Raw genomic sequence first — 21,162 nt, 5'->3', positions numbered from 1 at the left:
ACTTGCATTGGGCTAGGCTATACCGTGACATGCGCCAATACTTATACCAATGATGATGTGAGAGAGTGGTGACTTAACCCCCAGCCATGGTTTGATGAGGACTTTACCCAATTACCCCGGCTCCAAGATATCTTGTATGATTGAGGGGGAGTGACGCACCCAAAGAAGTATGGTGCTATGACTTAAAGCATGTCTACCTTAGAGACTAGCATACTTAGGGTTAGAATCATATATCATCATTGTTTCATATCATATTGCATCATATCATGATTTGTATCGGATGAACTGTGTATTATGAAACGACTTGCCTTGCTAAGTTCTTTTGAACTCATTCCTTTCGTACAATTTGTTAGATTATCCTGCAGGTGTGGACGACTCTAATGGCGCACTCTACGACCCGGGCTATGATCCCGCATACTACCCTTTGGGTGATGGCTACGATGAGAGTCAGGATTGTTGTGCCGAAGAGGATTATGGTTCGTACCAAGGTTAGCCCCACCTTGGTGAGGGAGCGGCCCCGCGGGTTCACTTCATCCACACTTATGAAGAAACAATCATTAGGATAGAAGAGACCTTTGCGTAGTGCCCCATTTCCCTGAATGACTGTAAACATTTGGTTATATTGTCTTTAACTCTTATGGATTTACTCTTAATACTGATTGTAATTAAGTTTAATTAACCACTTTTCCGCTATTATTGAAGGAGTGACTCCTGATCACTCTTTCTCCTTGAGATTATTTTTATGTGAAGTTGATACTTGATAATTCCGCACTCTGATTGATTATCTTTTCTTATTCATTTGATATGTTTATTGCTTACTTTAAACATTGATTATATTGTTCATGATTATGTTATCGTGTATGTGGGAGGCATGGCCGCTCGATCTGGATCTTCGGGCTGTGGATCACATCTCGGGTATGCCAGATAGGATACCGGCTGGGTGGATGTGACACTTTAGCCCTTTTTTTGATTCACTATTAGAAAAACAGAGGAGATTATAGTTTTTGAGCAAATGTTTATTGGATGCCATGAGTCAGAGCATTTTGTTTCACAAAGTAAGGCTACATCCGGTTGGTGCTTCTTTAAATGTTTTGAGAGGCATTGTAAAGTGAATTTTCCATTAAGCCCTCTAACATTCCAAGATAAAAACATCATTTTCTTGAAACAAAAAAGCTTGCAAATCACTAGATAGAAAAGAGAAGATAACCAAACAAGCCTCCAACACCGAGTTAAGGTAGACGAGACCCAAAAGCACACCACACTCTTTAATTGTTTAGAAAAAAAAACCACATGGTCAAAAACAAAAGAAAATCAAAACTACTAACATAATCAAAGAGATTTACAAAACTTAGGCATAAAATCTATTTCTAGGCATGAAGGGGATTTTCCTATTCCAACAATGAAGAATAGCAAGAATTGAGATAAAATAAACCAAACAGAAACCAAAGAAAAAATTATATTTGTGGTAGGGAAAGACTTGAGGGACATGTGGAGCTGGTTCTATCATCTCGAAGTGAGTAGGCTGGCCATTGACCAAAGTGTGTGCATTGTCTTGGACAATAACACTACCATATCTTAACTAGATCCCATTGTAGAACTGGTTTAGGATAGTAATAGGTTCAGAGCAATTCATCAAGGTGGTTTCTAGATTGCACAAAAGGATATCCACCGGGTCCAATATTGGTAAAGCTTTTGGTTGTGAAGGGGTAGGCTTAGAAACTCTTCGGCATTTTTGATGGAAAGTTCGGATGCCCTTTGTTTCTCCCACCTTTTTCACAAGCCAAGCTGTTTTCAGAACCCTTCACAGCCGCAACATACTTTTTTCCCTTGTGTTTGCAGTAGGCAATTGATTTGAAGACGATAGATTGATTGATTCACAACTTTCCGCTCCAGATCAAACTTTTTCACCATTTCCTTAATTTTCGATTGATTCAAAATCTCAACTTGTAATGATTCATTCACTTTTTCCTTCAAGATTCCAGCCAGGTCTTCATTTTCTGGTTTAGGTCCAAGGTTCACATCTTCTTCCCTGACCAGCGGATTAAGCCCAGTAGTTGGGTCATTAGGAAGATTTGCATCTGCTTGATTATTTGCCAAAGAGGTCACCTACATCTTCAAATTCACATCTTTACCTTTATTTTTGTCTTCTTCTTCTTTTTTTTTTTTTTGGAAGCTGAGGTTCATCCGGGCTAGCTTGCGCGCACCTTGATTACATCCTCAGGGGGGGAAGATGCTGTCTGCAAGGATCGAACGCATGAGCTCTCCACTGAGAAGTATGGATCTATACCACTCAACCATCTTTACCTTTATTTTTGTCTTTCTTTCCTTTGATTTCAATACACCGGGCACCATCAATGTTGTTGTTGGTTTCCGCTTCTTTGAGATTGGCAGAGGGAGATCTTGAATTAATTAATTGAGCCTGGCTTTCACCAAGACGGGGTATCCTCTGTTCATCATTCATTGTTGGGATTGTGTACAGTTCACAAAAAGTCTAGCTATGCCAGCAAGAAGAGGTTCTGTCATGAGACCCATTCAATCGAGCTTTGGGCATTTTCTTCCATCCCAACTATATTTCCTACAAGAGTAGCACCCTCGATAGACTTGTAGTATCTAGCTTGATGGGTGATTTTCCCACATCTGGAGCCAAGGACTCTCACTTCGTAAAGGACTTGCAGAGCTAACAGTTCATCTTGAAGATTTCTAATGGATGTTACTGGGAGAATTTTTTTCATTTATATTGAACGTATTTTTGACCCGTGTTGCATCAATTGTAAGACCTGAAACATAAGGCTTCATCTGTATATCAATGAATCGACTTACACCAGTAGTTGCCTTCCTGATTTGTTCATAGTTGTAGCAGTTGAAACCGATGCCTCTTAGTTGAATCCATAAATTTGGAGTTTGAATGTGAAATATTTTACCAGGAAAAGCAACCTCTGAAGCAAAACTCCAATATCTATTGCAGAGAGCTCGAACCCACAAACCTATATAATCTCAGACTCTTAATTTATCTGTTTCTATGTTTGTCATGACAATAAACTCTTTCTGGAAGTAGCAGAGTAAATTTTTTTTTTTTGGGTAAGTAGAGTAGATAAGAAAAGGTGCCATGGTTACTGGTTCTTCTCAATGAATTTTGATTACCCAAAAAAAAAAAAAAAACTCATTTTTCTTAATAAAAATTGAGCATCAAATCATGTGATTGTTTACAAACTTGGAATGGAATGATCTCCATCAGTTCTGATTCAATATCAATTTTAAAATTGGCTTAACTTCAAGTTGATCTCCATGCTGAGATACCTAATTCAAATATTTATCATTTGTACATATCCATGAGTGACCTGGGATGAATCTTGAGCTTGGTGATCAGGTTCCCCATCACCAGCTTTTCTCTCATAAAAATGGTTTTTCAACCACCAAAACAAAAGAGCCTCTGTACCATGATGGGTTGGTGCATTTCCAATCAACATTTCTTTTTTTTTTTTTCATCAACATATAAAGTTTATTGCTTATCTTCTAATCACTAGATGATTTTAACGGAAGAAAATATTAAAAAATATCAAGTCTCTATTAACAAAATATTCTTTAATAGTATTGATTTTTTTTTTCCTTTTCTTCTCACCTGCCCCACAGAGAAGAAAAAAAAGTTAGTGGTTAAAGAATGTGAGTTGGGGTAAAGCCAAAGAAGGGACGCCGGTAGATAGAGGAGAGACTAGTAGCCAAGTTTATGAATGAAATATTAGAATTAAGAGTTTGTGGAAACAATGCTACCATCATATACCCACCATCAGTTTTTATGGAAAACTGTAATATATGATTCAATTTTTGCAAAAAACATTGATATGTTAACCAATAGTATCAATTCAAGTGGGATCCTTTCCTCTTTTGGAATTTTTTTTCTTATGATTATTAGGGAGTGCATGCCTAAGAATAGATGCATACTTGTGAAGTATGCAAATGATATTCTGTTAGATGCCACCAATAATACTCTCTTCCCCCGTGAGCATGCAGGAGCTATTATGCTTAAAAACAAAAGACACTTCTCGATGAAATAATTGAAAATAAAAAACAAGAAAATGAGACGTAAGTGCACGACAAAAAAACATTTATGCCTTACCAAAAACAAAAGAGAAGATACAGACAAGTACGTTTTTTAAAGTAAAAATTGAAACGTGTCGAATGATGAATATACATATAGCGAGCTGCTACCCATTGCTTTTCGATCCCTTTGCATTTGCTTTAACCTTGTTTTTTGTCAAAAGTTCAAATATTTCATTCATAATTGAAATAAAATACAGACATAAACACTAAATAAAACGAAAAAAACAAGAATTAAGGGATAGGCTGAGCCTAATAAACCCTCAGAAACCTGGTTGTGACAATCACAGAGCCAGAAAAACATAATGGATATAATAAACATAACCACCACCACCGCCTGCGGAGACACACCACAAAGGCGTACACTAAAGCAGACATAATCATGCCCTAAGGGCTTACATACCACACGCCTCAAGGGCGAAAACCGAGCACGCCACAAGGGCTGATAGACCACACACCCCAAGGGCTTACATTCCACACACCTCATAGGCAAAGACCGAACACGCCACAAGGGCAGACAAAACACCCCCCCAAGGGCTTACATACCACACGCCTCAAGGGCGAAATCGAACACCACGCCACAAGGGGGCTCGATTATACCACACACCCCAAGGGCTTACATTCCACACACCTCATAGGCAAAGACCGAACACGCCACAAGGGCAGACAAAACACCCCCCCAAGGGCTTATATACCAGACGCCACAAGGGCCACAATAGCGCACGCCACAAAGACGAAGACAGAACACGCCACAAAGGCGCCAACTCAATTGTTGAGGCAAAAAGCACCCGATCTTGTCTCCGAACTCCCAGCTTGAAACCGCAACCCAGAATACCACCGCAGTAGAAGAAAACGAACCGAAAAAAAACTCCAAAACCGCAGAAAGCTAGCCCAAGACTTGCATAAACCATCCTGTCTGCTTTCTTTTCTTTTCTTTTTTATTTTTATACTCTGAAGCTTTGAATCAGAGGAGTGAAAACCGAGAATCGATCACGGGAGATGGAGAAGACAAAAACAGGGAAAACAGAGAAAGAGAGAGTCGAAGAGAGCAAAAACAGAGAAAAGAGAGATTCGGAGAGAACAGAAAAAGAGAGCGTCGGAGAGAGGGAGGGGAACAACAATGAAAAAAAAAAAAAAAAAAGCTAAACCCTAAAAATCAAGGGTAAAACTAGAGAAAGAGAGAGTCGTGGAGAGAGAACGGAGCAGCAATGAACAAAAAAACCTAGAAAAAACAGAGAAGCGGAGAGAGGGAGAGGAGGCCATGAGGGGAATAGAGATGAGATGCAAGAAAGAGGTGGAGAGACAGAAGCTTCAGGGCGCTAGGGTTCTTCAGAGTCTCGCTTTATCTCCTAGCTTACTTCTTAAGATATGTCGATTAGAATTGCTTTAATGAGCTGTTTTCAAAAGGTTTTTAATTTCTCTAGTTAATTGTTCCTTAATCAAATGAAAGCATACAAACATACTTGTTCAATTTCTTTGTAAGTTTTTTTTTTTTTGTAAAGATGAGGAATCGGTGTATCTTGTATCTTCACTTTCTACCATCCCCATTTAATCTTTTGGTCACTTTATTTTGATTTTGTAGATCGTAAATTCTTCGATGATTTTTTATTTAAATAAATGCACTTTTCTACAAGAAAAGAATTTAATAAATTTCACCTTTTTGGGTTGTTGGTTTCTTTTGAGGAAGAAATTCTTAAAATCAGGGGATTGTTGTCCTACAGCTGATGTATGCCCTCTCAAGGCCCAATGACTTCTCTTAGGGCCAACAGAAAACGCCTTTTAAGCCAACAAAAACACCTTTTTTTTTTTTGGGGAAATCAAACCATCGCTCCAGTCTCCTTGACTATTTTATTTTTTTAGATACATGCGTATTTGGTTTTGCATCAAAACTAGTGAATTCCCAGTCTTCCATTCAGATTTTCTATGGTAACGGATAAAGATTTGTGTTTCTTTCTTACTTTTCTAACAATGAAAATTAGAGGTGAATTTATTCTCTTAATATATGGTGAAAAAGTATAAAGAGAACACAGATTTGGATTCTCCATCCTCGACCAGCCTCATGAAAATTGAAAAGGTCTTCCATGGTTGACATCGTCACTTGACTCATAACAATTGAGATTAAGGGTTCGAATCATTTGCTAGGGATAAAGCCCTGCCTTTTGTTAGATTCTATATTAACAAATTACCGGATAGTAAAACCTTAAAACCTGTTGTCCCATCCTGCCCCCATTGGCCTTATATCAAATTCAATGCTTTATTTAAGATGAGATTAAAATTTGGGATTTCTGAATTCTACTTTTAGAGCTTTTATTGGGATTACTAATGCCCCTCTACCATTAAGCTCTTTTACGATTATATATATTTTAAAACAAAATTATCCTATGAGAATATAGTTCAAGTTATAATACTACCCTTAAAGAAACTTTTATTTTCTTTAAAAGAAAACCAATAAGGAAGATAAACCTAAGTTCTCCCGTCACATTTTTGACCTCCCTCTTAAAAACAAATAGGCTTTATAGTTCTACCAAATGTACAATCCGTTTATTTAAGAATGGAATAAAAATGTTATTATTTGAAAAATATGAGATTTTAAAGATATAATTGACATGCAATATAGTTTCTATAAATAAGGGTAATGCCATTTTTTACTCCCAATTTTAGGGGCAAAATAGACATTTCATATTTGCATGTCAACAGCCACTTAACACCTTTAGAAGTGAGGGGGCAATAGTAATTTCACAAAGAAGAGGGTTTGATTAGTAATAAAACCAAAGTATAAGGGGGCAATAGTAATTATCCCAAAATGTTATTATTTGAAAAATGGGGGGGGGGGCCCCCCCCGGGGGGGGGGGGGGCCCACAATGGGGTTTTTGCATCTACAAGGTTTTGATACCTTGTTTAAGGTGACCAAGCTGCGTACCACTTGGACCAACCCCTGTTAGTAACACGTAACATTTCTATTAAAAAAATACAATCTTGTTTTCTTAAGTACTAAAATTTATTAAATAAAAAAGAAAAGAATTTATATACACTCGTGAGCTTATAAACGGCTCCATTTTTTTTGTAGAAAGAACAAGGTCACACAAAACTCAACACAAAAGGGGGAAAAAAAACACTAATATGGCCCAACCAACATATCAACTTGAAAAAATTCTTCTAATTCCGGAGGTGACTTTTGTAAGATTTTCAGGATTTTCATTTCATCACAGAACATCTTTGAACATCAACATCTTATATAAAATGTCACGTTTTTATCTCTTATATTTTATATATCAATTGCAATTTTAGTAGTATTTTATTATTAAAATAATAAAATCAAGTAACATTCAACATCAATTATATTTTCAAAATTTTCACATATTTATATATATATATATATATATATATATATATATATATATATATATTTTAAATTTAGCCTAATAATTTGCTTAAAAACAAAATGTAATCCACTCAATGAAATAAAATTCTCACCCATGTGCATGTGTATGTCTAACCGCCAAACGGCTCCGGAGTGATTTGTGTAAGGAGATGGCTATTCTAGTCTTTTCACGGGTTCGAACATGGCCATTCTAGTCATTTGACATTTTAACGGTCTACTGAGTTTTCAAACCATACTCTCATGCCAAATATATAAATATATAGAACCCAAAAAATAAATACTACTAGAAATTGGTGTACGAAGTGAAAAGCCACGTGGCTTCGCTGTTTCACGTGCCATGGGCGAAAGAGAGAGACCCACTCCGCGCGTGGCACGACCGCACGACCCACATTTTGAGAGAGTGGTGGCTACTGTCTTACTGTCTACGCTTTGCATCCAAACACTAAACATTTTTTTTTTTTCTTCTTTTTCCTCGGGATGAGAAAGAATCCAAACACTTCCTTAACAACAGAATTTGGGATTCTTTGTAAAACTACAAAATAACAAGTTGAAAAAAAAAATACTGAAGCTGGATCCCAACACGGCAACACCAACCACAGGGAAATGGCAGCAGAGAAATAAGGCCGTTTGAAGAGTGGGGCCCATTCTTAGATTTGAAATTTATTGAGAGGGACGAAAGAAGTTACAGTGAGCTCTGAGCCCGTTTGACCATTTCTTTCTGCCACTCTCCTCTCTTTCTCTCTCTCTTTTCACACTCACAGTTTTTTCAGTATTTTATTTCTTCTTAAATATTTTCTTGTTTTCTCCTGTGATGGGACTCAGCTCGAGAACCCTTCTCTAGTTTCTCATTCTCGAGTACTGTTGCTCCTTCTCTTCAACCTCCTAGCTTTTATATCAAACTGGAAAGCTAAGCATATTTCTTTTCTACTGTAGAAGATCTCTTGAACTGGTAGTCCCAAGGATGAGTGCTTCTAAGTTCATCAAGTGTGTTACTGTTGGAGATGGAGCAGTTGGGAAGACATGTATGCTCATCTGTTATACCAGCAACAAGTTCCCTACTGTAAGTTCTTTAAATAGTACTCTTAGAAGCACAAGGATGTCCTTTCTTTTTTTTTCTGGAAATCTTTCTGAGTTAATCTTCTTATTTCCTGTCTGGGTTGGGATTTTAGTTTTGTTGATGGGGTTTTCCTTTTCGTATGTGGGTTTCATTTCTTGAGTAAAATTTATTTTTTCTTTTTCCCCTCTCCATTTTTCTTTGCTGAAAAATTAAAATTTCATCATCATTCGTGCAAATAACGACATATTTTCTCAAATAGATAATGCAGTTAGTAAGGTTTATCCTGGTAAGTGGAAAAATCTGCTTAATTAGTCAAGAGAAGGAATTCATTATTTCCACCAAGTTCTTCAGGAAGAAGCTTGAGTTTTTATCTTTCCAAACCTATTATAGTGGTTCTGTGGTTGTTTCATTTTACATCATCAATTCTCTTTGTTCTCTACCTGTAACATTTGTTGTTTGTGGGCAGGATTATGTACCTACTGTTTTTGACAACTTCAGTGCTAATGTGGCTGTGGATGGAAATATTGTCAACTTGGGACTATGGGATACTGCTGGTATTAACTTGTCCTAAAACCATATGTTTCTTTCTAGTTTTGCAGAAAGCTTCCGTTACTGTGCTCTTAAGTGTCTGGTTTTTGGGCTTCTGTTCCTCTTTATAGGTCAGGAAGATTATAGCAGGTTAAGGCCTCTAAGTTACAGAGGAGCAGACATTTTTGTTCTGGCTTTCTCCTTGCTTAGCAGGGCAAGTTATGAGAATGTTCTCAAGAAGGTACTCACTTCCCTGCTGTCTCCTTTCCCCCTTTTCACCTTGCTTGTTCTTTTTCTGGGTTTGGTTCTCTGAATATGGATTTTGATTGAAAAAAGTGTGCAACCTAGCAAAATACATCAGATTAAATACAGATTATTTATAGGAGGGTTAGAACCCCCCAACCTTCCTCCTCCTACACAACCAAAAATAGGTGAGTATTAATTTTGTGTCTGAAAAGGTGGGTCCTCCATCCTTGTCCAGGTGCTTAGAATATCAAGGTAACCCTGGAAAGACCCTATTTAGCACAAGAATTGCAGCGTCAAGATGGCCTATGATAAGGGCTGTGTTCTAGCAGTTCTCTCAAAGCTGAGCATTAATGGAAGAAATTTCAATGTATAAACCTCTAGTGGAATGTTTGTAATTCCATATACCATTTAGTGACTGGAACTTTTTGTGTAAATTTTCATCAGTGGATGCCTGAGCTTCGCCGATTTGCACCAAATGTTCCTATTATTCTTGTGGGGACAAAGTTAGGTATGCCTTGATATGGTAGTTTTGCAATTACATTATAATACTTGTTTGTAATAAAAAAAATTACATATAATTATCACTATCTATAAAATTCTTTTTTCTTAAGATCTTCGTGATGCGAGAGGATATCAAGCTGATCATATGGGCTCTGCTTCGATAACATTTGCTCAGGTATACTAATTTACCTTTACTCCTTTTACGATAGGAGATTTCCTGTCTTAAGTGAACTGAAAGAAGAATTTTCTTATTGTATAATGTTTAGGGAGAGGAGCTAAGGAAACAAATTGGAGCAGCAGCTTATATTGAGTGCAGCTCTAAAACTCAACAGGTAGATGACCTGGGGTATTGAAAATGTTTCTATTCTCAACCCATTCTTTTTTAACTTCCCTTTGTTTATTCCATCTGTTATTCTTCTAGTCAATTGGACTGTCCTATAATGATCTTTTGCTTTGATTTGGATAGAATATCAAAGCTGTCTTTGATACTGCAATCAAAGTTGTGCTTCAACCGCCAAGGAGGAAGGAAATAGCAAAGAAAAGGAGGCGTAGAAGTTATGGTTGCTCAATTGTGTAAGTTACTTTTGTTGATTCATGACCCAAGTGAAAAAGAAAAGCATCTAATGTTATTAGCTATGTCAGTTTACTTTTATCTCATCAAACGGTTCATTGTTATGAATTCTAAGTAATTACAATGAACTTGTAGTTCATGAAGTTTATCCTTCCCACCCACCCTGCAGCTTTCTACTTGAGATGGAAAAGTATAGTGTAATGTACGGGGTGATAGGAGTTCCTTTGGTTGTGCAGCAAAATTATCTGTGAAGCAGTAGATATATAGATAAAGCAGAACAAATTTGATGTTTGTGATCTGAGAGTTAGTGTACATTAACTGATTGGGCTAGAGAATGAAGGCCGGTGCAAGCTTAGTTGTCATGGAATGTGCACCAAAACTATCTGTGAAGCAGTGGATGTATAAATAAAGCGGAACATTTTCGTTTTGTGATATGAGAGTAAGCTTGCATGAACTGAATGGGGGCTAGAGAATGAAGGCTAGTTGTCATGGAATCTAGGCAACCCAAGGAGTTTTGGGGTAGGGATGTTAAGGTGACACCAGCATAGCCCAGCTGACATACTTGCATTTTCAAGGTCTCCCTTCCGAAGGGAGAGATTTCTGCAGGTATAGAGGAAAGGATGGTGAATTAAAGGGTCATAGAGGATCGGACACCATTACCTTGGATGTTAAGGTGACAACAGCAAGGCCCCATGTTACAAACATACATCTTCAAGGTGGTCTCCCTTCAAGAGAAGGAGAGACTTACTGTGGGTATAGAGGGAAGGAAGTTTAATCAAGGGTCATAGGAGGATCTGGCTCTGTTGTTAAATACACAACTGTGAAGTCCCTCTATTGGCTTATAATTCTCTCTTTTATTTTCAATTTTCTGCAGGAGGTGCATCACTTGTGGAGGGTGTGCTGCTTATTAGGATATGCAACTAGGTTGTTCTGGGTAGAGCCAACCACATTTTGAAATGCTTTTTGTGCAGTTGTCTCTGTGTATTGAAGGGAGAAGAGGGAATTTTTTTGTTCTCTCAGGTCTTGTATTTGGGGTGGTTACTCTTTTTATTTGAAATAGGTGGGAATTATGAAATGTGTGTTCTTCTATCAACATAAGATGTTATGTGCAGAGATGGTTTGTGAAAGTATGCAAATTGAGTTTCTTATACCAAATCACTAAATCCCATGACTAAATAATGGATAATCCTTATTCATTAAGGCTACAGAAAAGACCCCAAACATGGATTTGGTGCCTCAAGTGTTATTCTGTCACATCCACCTTGACCTACTCAAATGCATTAAATGCATCCACTTCTTGGTAGGCTGTGCTATAAATATCCCCCTTAAATGTAGAACAACATTAGACACTCTTGGTTACTGTTTCCTTCACTCTTATGTCTGGTGCTTGGCCTTTAAAGTTACAGCCTTAGGGTGGTGTTGCTTTGCTTAAGTTTTGGAGGCAGCCACCAACCCTAGTGTTCAGCCACTCCGACAGGGAGTGAACTTGAATGCTGTGCAATTAATTTGTGGCACATGCTTTCAACGGTCAAGATCAAATCTCAATTGAGATTTCGATCTCGGTCTTCCATTTCGTAGATGGTGAAAATCAAAATGGGCAGTCAGGATTGAAATCTCGACCCGTAGGCAGCACAGTGCTGTGCATTTAATACGCAACACTAAAGTTGATCCCCTATGATAGCGTGCTCTTTTGAATATGTTCGGGCTCAGCTCATTGCAATATTTGACCTTGGTCCAACCATAGAGTCAAAAGAACATCGAATGTCACTTTTTGGGAATGTTCGAACATATAGACCCCCTTGTGTTTGTAATTAATTACATTTATTATTCCTAAAAGAAAAAAATCAATTACAGATGTCATTTTACTGTTTCAACAAAACAATCCATTTTTTGCTTTCAATTCTTAACACTAAGGAGCATTTGTCTTTGGATTTTTTTTTTCTTCTTCCAGAGATAGTAGATATAATTGATTACAAACAATGATGTATAAATGATGTATTGCCCATATCTATAAATGATGTATTCTTCCATATAAGTTTATCACAATTTTGGAGGAAGAAGAAGATATGGAGTTTGTTCTGATTGTATTTGTTTGAGCATCTAAATTGTGTTTGTTTGAGTTTGTTTAATTGAAACTGCAGAATGCTATCTATGCGTGACCTAAATTAGAAGGCATACAGTGTGACTTTAGCAGACGTTGAAATGGTTGAATGTAAAGTGCGTATGTTTGATTGCTTAATTTTTGGATCGCTACTCCAGTTCTGCAATTGTACCATATGAACTTGTTTAAATTTATGACCAATATAACATTGTTTTTTTTTTTTAATTAACAAATATAAAATTGTATAACTCCATCCACCAAGCTCAATTAGTAGAGCAAGAACTTCTCTCTGATGTAAATCTATGCCATTCCACCGCTTGTTGCTGTCTGGATTATCTGAAATAAAGCTGATAAAAGAGAGAAAAATTTTATAACCAAAGCAATAAAACAAGCTACGAAGAGTAGTGTAAAAAAGAAGCCCGTTTATATGTGGCTTTTGTCCTTCAGAAGAGAGGGATCTCATGAACCAATGTGCATTGGAACTGGTTTCTTGACGGTATCAAAAAGATATTAACACGTTCTAGTTTCTTATGAGAAAATAGAAATAAAAAATAGAATCATATAAATAATATTAAATATGTGACACTGTGCTGCCAACGGTCGAGATTCGATCTCTACCATCCGTCTTGCTTTCAACCACTTACGAGACTGATGGACGAGATAGAAATCTCGGTCGACTGTTGACAACAGGTGAAGACTGATGGATTATTTGGTGTTTCGGCATTTAATGCACAACATTCAAGTCTCACTCTGTAATTCAACATTCAAACATGTGACTCTAATGTTGTTTCCCTTAAGCTGATGCATATAATGTCTTTCCTTTTTGCTTATAAACTCACACCAATATGATGTGTTCTTTGCTCAAAAACTAAAAGAAAATGACAACAGATACAATCAACATGTAGAAATCTAGCTAGGTGACTAAAACAACAAGTATTTAGGAAAATATTTAAAATCTTTAAATGCTAAAACATCAACTAATTAAAGGGGAGCATAGGTTCAACAATGGAGATATAAAAACCGTCCAGAAAATAAAACAACTAATAAATGATGTACCACCATTGCATATACCTCTTACTTAAGGGTGTTAATTGCGTATCGAAATCGTTTAACCGTACCGAACCGCGCCGTCTAAAACCACACTGTACCGTACCGTTCAAAATTCGGTACGCTACATACCGAAACCGAATTTCTTCAGTAAGGATCCGGTTTTAGGTACTCATACCGTCGATACATACCAAAACCGTACCGAATTGGTACTGTACCAAATTACGGGGTATAAATTGTAATTTTACAATTAAAACATGTTACCTTTAGCCTATCCCTAATTCCCTATTTCAGTTTTTCGTTTCATCATTCACTCCTCTTCTTATATTTACTTGTTTTGTCTCTATTAATTAGATTTACTTGCTTTATCTATGTTAATTTCAAATTATATCGACTGGCTGATCACAATTTCATTAGGATCTTAATGAACTAATAACAAAAGCAGTATAAGTTCATTCGTACCAAAATTGTATTGTACTAGATATCGTGCTTTAAACTGTTTTTCCATACTAATTTAATACCGAAACCGTACCGAATCGTTTTTTTAAATACCGAAACTATACCGTACTGTTTAAATTCCGTAGGTACTGTATGGTTCTGGTTTTCGGCATTCAAAGTTGGTACCGTACCAAATTACAGAAACCGTACCAATTGACACCCTTACTCTTACTAAAGACTACAAAGATGTAAAAACAGACGGATGTGAGCTAAGATGGGGAGCAGGGGCGGACCCAGGATGAAATATTGGGGGGGGGCGAAGAATGAAAGTCAGATAATCTTCCTGTTAGGGAAGCACTAATGTTTTTTTTGTCATACATATTATGTGGGCCCTTATAAGATTCATTTGAGGTCCCACCTCTAAATTATTTTATTATATTAAAGAATAGACCTACATATATTTTGTGGGGCCCACACATATTTGAAAAAAAAAGGTAAATTATTGATAATGATATTTTTTTTCCAACAAAATATAAGTAAAATTAAAATAACAATATAGAAAAAAATATATACACATGACTTCAACCATAAAAAGTTAGATGCAAGTCAATATTTTCTTTGGTAGGAGATGTAAACTAAATTTTATTTTAAGTAAGAGATGCAAACCAATGACAATTAGTTACCTACTAACTATAGATATTTTATTCACAATTCAAAATCAAATAATAAAAATTGCAGAAGAAATAAAGAAACATAGAATATAAAATCAAATAAAAAGAATAAAAAAAGGAGAAAAAGGGAAACGATAAATAAATTGAGAAAGAAAAAACTTATAGAAAGCAAGAGAATAAATGGAAAGAAAGAGAATAAATAAGAAGAAAAGAAGAGAAAGGAGAGAGTATATAGAAGAGAATAAATAGGGATTGAAGAGTTACTTTCTAATTATGAATGAAATTTTTATTTTTACATACTTAATAAGATGTTTTTTCAAAAAATAATTTTAACCACGTTTATAGAAACAGAAAAGAATAAATAGGAAGAAAAGATAAGAAAAAATAGTGGGGAGAATAAATAGGAATTGAGGAATTAGTTTTTAATTAGGAATGACATATGTGCCCGTTATTTTAGCGCCAAATAGCGACATTTCACATGTAGGAAAAAAAAAAAAAAAAAAAAGGAATTAAGAGAATTCATATAAAACTTTAAAAAATGCGGGGGCCATGGCCCCCCTCGGCCCCTTCATAGGTCCGCCCCTGATGGGGAGTAATCCTCAAATTAAGACCACACAAAGAATCTCCAAAATATGAAGAAAAGGTAAACAAGTATGCTTTGAAATTCCTAAAAAAAAATCCTAGTTTCAAATAAAGTTCTAAAGACGATATAAAAGTTTTAGGGCCTCTTTGGTTACATGAATCCAGAGATTTGAAATCTCTGGATTCATGAATCTGAGAATTATACTCGTTTGGTAGTAAAAATCTCTAGATTCATGAAATCTAGAGATTCACCTTTTTACACTAAAAATGTGAATTTGTAGATTTATAGGTAAGGGGTGAAATCCAGAGATTTCAAAAAAGCTATACATTTGCACATTCACACAAATCATGTTGATCAAATAGTTTTTTAGAATGAATCTACAGATTTCATTCCACAACCAAACATCTAATTTTATAAATTATAATTCCATAGATTTGAAATCTATAAATTTGAAAATCTCAAGATTTTGAAATCTCCCGACTCATGTAACCAAACAGGCCCTTAGAAAGTCTTAAGAGATTCTTGAATAACAGAGATAATTCTTGAATAACATTCTAAAGAATCCTTATTTTACAATTGGTGCAAGAATGAAATACCTTTCGAAAAAGGTAATATTATATAAAAAAAAATCACTATAACCTTTATAAAAGCCAACAGATTTTCAAAGTTCACGTTGAAGACCGATTCCACCGTTTTAGACTCGGATTAACTAGCAGATATCCGGAATCGTGGAATCCTATCCGTTGAATTAGTTTCTCCCTTCAGGTAACAACGTTCCACTCCGCTTCACGTTTCCAGAGTGGATTTTTTCTTGTGTACGAGAATTAGTATCAGTAAGAAAGCTCGTCTCCCTCTCCTCTCTCTCTCTCTGCAACTTCTACTCAAACCCTAAAACACGATTCTTCAAACATTGCTGAACTGATCTTCCGCCATGGATCCTCCTTCTAAAAGTTGGAGCATATATAGCCGCACTGAAATCACTCAACGCTATGAAATCCAGGAACAAATCGGTTCTGGAACTTACTCTGATGTTTACAAAGCTCGTCGACGCTCCGACGACTTCATCGTTGCCCTGAAAGAGGTTCATGACTACCAGAGCGCTTTCAGAGAGATCGAAGCCCTTCAAACCCTCGAGAATTCGCCGAATGTTATTGTTCTCCACGAGTATTTTTGGAGGGAAGATGAAGATGCGGTTCTTGTCCTTGAATACCTAAGAACTGATCTTGCGTCGGTGATCAGAGAAGCTAAGAGGAGTTGGGGAAATAAAATCTCCGTTGGTGAGACCAAACGCTGGATGATTCAGATATTGCATGGCATCGATGCTTGTCATAGAAATGGGATCGTTCATCGGGATCTCAAGCCCTTGAATTTGTTGATTTCAGCCGAGGGTGTTCTCAAATTAGCAGATTTTGGACAGGTAATGTTCGAAAATTCACTCTCTGCGTTCCACTCCTTCGTTTGGTTCGGTAAATGGGGATTAGTGACTAATAGATAGGACTGTTGAAGGAGTAAATTTGCCATTTTCTTTCTATGGCTAAGGAAACTTTAGTTTATTCTGTTGAGTTCAATTGTGAATTTGGAATCGTCAATACGCCATGGTTCTTTTAGTATAGCAAAATGAAGAAAATGCTATTTTTGTTTCATTCACTCTATGTACTGTTTGCATTTATAGCCTAAAAGATTCTTTCTTTAATATTTGTGATTCAAGCTCTCTCTGATTTTATCGTAGAAGATTGAAGCAGGTCAACTTTAGTTTTTGGGAGGGGGTGGGTGGAAGCAATATCATTCATGATGGTTTGTCATGGCTTCACTGCTTACTCTGGTCGGAGCATTATATGGAAAGGTTGTGTTGTATACTTGACACTCTTTAATGAGATTGATTCTAGGTCACTGAGGTTCATAATTTCAATTAAGTTTTCCGACCAAATTTGGGAGTTTCTAACCATCAGAGTATCAGTGAGACAGATTTGGCCATTTTGCTTGTGAACTATGCTATTTAACAGACGGTATGATATAAAAATTTCAGATCAATCAATGGGTAAATCTAAGTCAATGAGGAATCCTTTTGAAAGCTGGAAAGCACCAGAACCAGAAATTAGAAGTAGGACCAACAACAATGGAAACTCAGCTGAAGCAACTGAAATTGAGACTCAAAAAGCAATTGCTTGAACTTCTTAGAGAACATACCTGCAGCAGGAAACCTGAAAATCAACAGAAAATTAATGACGTTGAAATAGAATTTTTATTTTTTTTATTTTTTGGGAGCTTGTTAGGGGGGGGGGGGGAGGGTTGGAATGGGGGGGGGGGAGAATACGTATTAAAACAGAAAATTAGCTAAATTCTAAGGCTATAAGGCTATAAGCCTATAACTAGTGAAGAAGTCAGATGCTAATTGTGATATAATAGACTATCTACTTAGGCAACATGCAAATAGAAAAGCTGGAGTCTCATAAGAAGGAACTTACCTGATAGCCATATGAGGTAACAGGATAAGAAAAAGAAAAGAAGAAGAAAGAGGAATATGAACCAAGATTCTGATTCTCAGACTGAAATTACCACCACCTAATATGGTTCAGCTAATATATATTTTTCTTGTTGCTTCTTTGAGATCTTGTTTGTAGGAACTCATTCAGTTCCTTTTATCTCCCTTTTCTGAGGAATTTTTCAACACCATCCATTGGAAGCCTTTCCCAATTAAATTCATCCCATACAATCTTAATAAATCACCATTATACAAAGCCTAGACATGAAAAATGCTCTCTACTGTTGGTTAAGATCCAGTAGTTAGGCTTTGTATGCTAGGTGATGTATTAACCATGAATTTGTGAAACTTGAATGTGGGCAGATTCAGGGGTCAAAAGCATTGTATCATCTCGCTGGCACTAAGGTCCTTCTATCCATGAAAGAGGGGTTTCCAGTCTAGACTAAACATTGATTCTTGTGTGGTTTCAGTTGCAGGCTGAGGATTATAACACAAAATAAGAGATAACTCAGAGACCCAGAATTTTGAGCTTTGTAATTTGACTAATTTTTTTTTTTTCAATTATTATTTAAAAACTTGTTTTTGTTTGTGCTCATAGTTGAACTCCATTCTTTCGTAATATATAACTTTACATTTTCCCTAGGAACAGAAATATGTATTTTGATTGGTGTGTTTGTTTCACAGTCAAGGATACTTCTCGAGCCTGGGTTTGCTGCCGTAGAAGATCATCATCCAGATGGGCAGACTAACCTAGATCAGACATTCCCACCTCAACAGTCAGAATTTTTTCCGGAAGCAGACAATTCTCGTAAGGAAGCTTCTCAAAACCAAGAACAGATATCAATGACTAAAGCTGAAACTTCAGTAGAGATGGATGACATTGCTGGTAAGGATGAAGCTGATAAAGAGAGTAACTTCTATGATGGAGACACGTCTTGTTTAGCTACATGCACCACAAGCGATAGGGAGGATGATCCTTTTAAGGGTTCTTATACGTATGATGATGAAGGTGAACATGAATCAGGTGCCCTCACATCGTGTGTTGGAACCCGGTGGTTCAGGGCCCCTGAACTACTGTATGGGTCTACATCCTATGGGCAAGAGATCGATCTTTGGTCATTGGGTTGTATTTTTGCGGAGCTTTTCAATTTGGAGCCTCTTTTCCCTGGAATATCAGACATTGATCAGCTTGGCAGGATCATGAATGTATTGGGCAACTTAACTGAGGAAACCTGGACAGGTTGTTGTAAACTTCCTGATTATGGGAAGATATCCTTTGTTAAGGTAGAGAATCCACTTGGTTTGGAATCGTGCCTTCCAAACTGTTCCCTAGAGGAAATTAACATTGTGAAGAGACTCGTTTGTTATGACCCAGGGAGCAGAGCTACAGCGATGGAATTGCTTAATGACAGGTACTTCAGTGAACAGCCCTTAGCAGTTCCAGTAAACGAGCTGAGGATTCCAACTACAAATAATGGGCCGGATGAGAGCTCCCCTGGGGGATGGTGTGACTACAAGGACATGGATTCGGATTCAGATTTTGATGAATTTGGCAGAGCGGAGTTTACAACCACTGGTACTGGATTCTCCATTCGATTCCCTTGAGTACAATTTAATGATATATCAAAGCATAGATCATAGTCATCTGAAGTGTCAGGTATCCTCCAACTCCTTGAGCTGCCTGGGTGCTGTAATCTATTATGCTTCCTGTATTAATGGTTGTCCTTATAGTGAAGATACAAACCTCTATTGAGATGTGTCTCTATGATTACTTGACTAAAGCCATTAATTTTTTTCTCCTGTGAGTATTCATTCTGTGCACCCGGTATTTTAACTGTTGCTGTTTGTGGATTCCTCTTACGTCTGGCTGGGATTTCCGGGTGAGCAATAATCAAAGTTCCATCACTTTGATGTTGATCATTGATAGTTAGTCTCCAGTCGTGGCTTTCTGCCATTCTTGTTTCTTGTAGGAGTTTGAAATTTCTAGATGCTCAAATGGATGATTTGATATCTCTAGTGAGCCCTCCAGTCGTGGCTTTCTGCCATTCTTGTTTCTTGTAAGAGTTTGAAAATTTCTTATGATGTCTCAAAATGGATGATTTGATATCCTTGTAGAAGCCCACCGAGTAGATGCTGCAGATCTTACCATCAGCTACTGTATTACTTGGTAATAATCTAATCTTTACTTCAGCTTCGGTATAAATATATCTTTGGTAATTGTCATAATTCATCAATGCTTATTTATGATCCCTTGTTTTTCCAATTATGGGTTTGGAGTTGAAGAAATAAAGCAGTGAATCAGAAGAGTATAGAACAAGATAGAGGACCATTAAATGAAAACTTTAAATTTAGACGCTTAGTGGGGATGTTAAAAGCTGTAATAATGTTTCATCTAGTAAATTTGAAATCTATAAAAACCCTTTTTTACTTGTATTCTTCTTCTTCAGTGGAACCCATTCGAAGCTGTAGATCAAATCTCCAAAACCCTTACGCACCACAACATGACAAAGCAAGGTGAAGAAGACGACGAAGAAGCAAACTAAGTTTCTTCTTCCTTCCAACATTACTTCATCAACTAAAAAGAGTCAGGATTTTGGTTCATCAAGAAACAAATACATATATGTATAAGGAACTTTTAGGTTTCCTCATTATGAAAAATTTTCATTAGATGTTTTGATTGATACAAGAGCAGCAAATGCAATTTGCAGGTGAAATGTTATTCCATGGCACTACTATATTGCATTCGATCTCTTTTGGAAGTTGGATACAAGGCAATTAAAAAAATAATTACAATTATTATCATCATTACTGTTTCTTTTCAAGTACTAAATGAGCTTTTTTGTCAAATGCATTTCAAAGCAAGGAACACGAATTACAGAAATCTGAAATCCAAAAATGGAGGGTGGTTAATTTTTTCCTCCTTTGGGAATTGAGGTTTGCCCCAGTTAGTTTTAGGGCACCCTTAATTGCATCATCAGGAGATTTTTTTTAACCTTAATTACATAGATTCTCTTCTCTTTTCTTTTTTTAATGAAAATAAAACTAGAATTAAAAGCAATAACCTGAAAGAGAAATCTCAATCAAGGTATCTTAAGTAAATAGAGAGTTTTACCCCACAAAAGAAAAGTGTGGATAGAGTTTGGTCAAATTAGTACATAAGTTTTGCGGTTGAGCTTCAGTGATATGCTGCCGACAATCGAGATACCATCCATTTCGGTTTACTAACACTTCCGAAATGAACTGTCGAGTTCGAAATCTCGGTTGAGATTTGATCTCGACTTATGCAACCCATGCTGCGCATTGAAGTTCAGGCGTAAGAAAGGATTGTTCCTGATCGTTGGAGCTATCTGATGAGTTTCCCATGTGGGGAGGGAAAATCTTGAGCTCTCTTAACCAGTAAATTTTGTTTTGCAAAGGTCATACTTGGATTCCCTCTTTTACCTGCCAATAACGCTTCATT

The 21,162-nt window shown here is 36.7% G+C and overlaps 2 protein-coding genes across 2 annotated transcripts; both read left to right on the top strand.

Moving 5' to 3' along the window:
• The first annotated feature begins 8,114 nt into the window (after positions 1 to 8,114).
• On the top strand, positions 8,115 to 12,105 carry ROP9 (RHO-related protein from plants 9). Its single transcript, XM_089166396.1, has 8 exons — positions 8,115 to 8,537; positions 9,001 to 9,088; positions 9,194 to 9,303; positions 9,753 to 9,816; positions 9,920 to 9,984; positions 10,076 to 10,141; positions 10,276 to 10,382; positions 11,255 to 12,105. The coding sequence occupies exons 1-8, from the start codon at positions 8,439 to 8,441 to the stop codon at positions 11,289 to 11,291; spliced, it is 636 nt and encodes a 211-aa protein (XP_089022522.1). The 5' UTR covers positions 8,115 to 8,438; the 3' UTR covers positions 11,292 to 12,105.
• A 3,913-nt stretch (positions 12,106 to 16,018) lies between these two features.
• CAK1AT (CDK-activating kinase 1AT) lies at positions 16,019 to 20,552 on the top strand. The gene is made up of 4 exons (XM_089166939.1): positions 16,019 to 16,637; positions 18,387 to 19,674; positions 19,767 to 19,869; positions 20,150 to 20,552. Exons 1-2 carry the CDS (start codon positions 16,152 to 16,154, stop codon positions 19,305 to 19,307), a joined length of 1,407 nt encoding a protein of 468 aa, XP_089023065.1. The 5' UTR covers positions 16,019 to 16,151; the 3' UTR covers positions 19,308 to 19,674; positions 19,767 to 19,869; positions 20,150 to 20,552.
• Positions 20,553 to 21,162: the final 610 nt, after the last annotated feature.

The sequence above is a fragment of the Hakea prostrata genome, chromosome 8 (genome assembly GCF_041222555.1).
Source record: "Hakea prostrata isolate BN-2017 chromosome 8, UWA_Hpros_2, whole genome shotgun sequence".
NCBI classification, from domain to species: Eukaryota; Viridiplantae; Streptophyta; class Magnoliopsida; order Proteales; family Proteaceae; genus Hakea; species Hakea prostrata.
This window is presented reverse-complemented; position numbering and strand designations above follow the sequence as displayed.

Coding starts and splice junctions, on each gene's coding strand:
- ROP9 (XM_089166396.1), top strand. CDS start 8,439: ATGAGTGCTTCTAAGTTCATCAAGTGTGTTACTGTTGGAGATGGAGCA. Junction 9,089..9,193: donor GGGACTATGGGATACTGCTG/GTATTAACTTGT, acceptor TCCTCTTTATAG/GTCAGGAAGATTATAGCAGG. Junction 10,142..10,275: donor GCAGCTCTAAAACTCAACAG/GTAGATGACCTG, acceptor TGATTTGGATAG/AATATCAAAGCTGTCTTTGA.
- CAK1AT (XM_089166939.1), top strand. CDS start 16,152: ATGGATCCTCCTTCTAAAAGTTGGAGCATATATAGCCGCACTGAAATC. Junction 16,638..18,386: donor AATTAGCAGATTTTGGACAG/GTAATGTTCGAA, acceptor TTTGTTTCACAG/TCAAGGATACTTCTCGAGCC.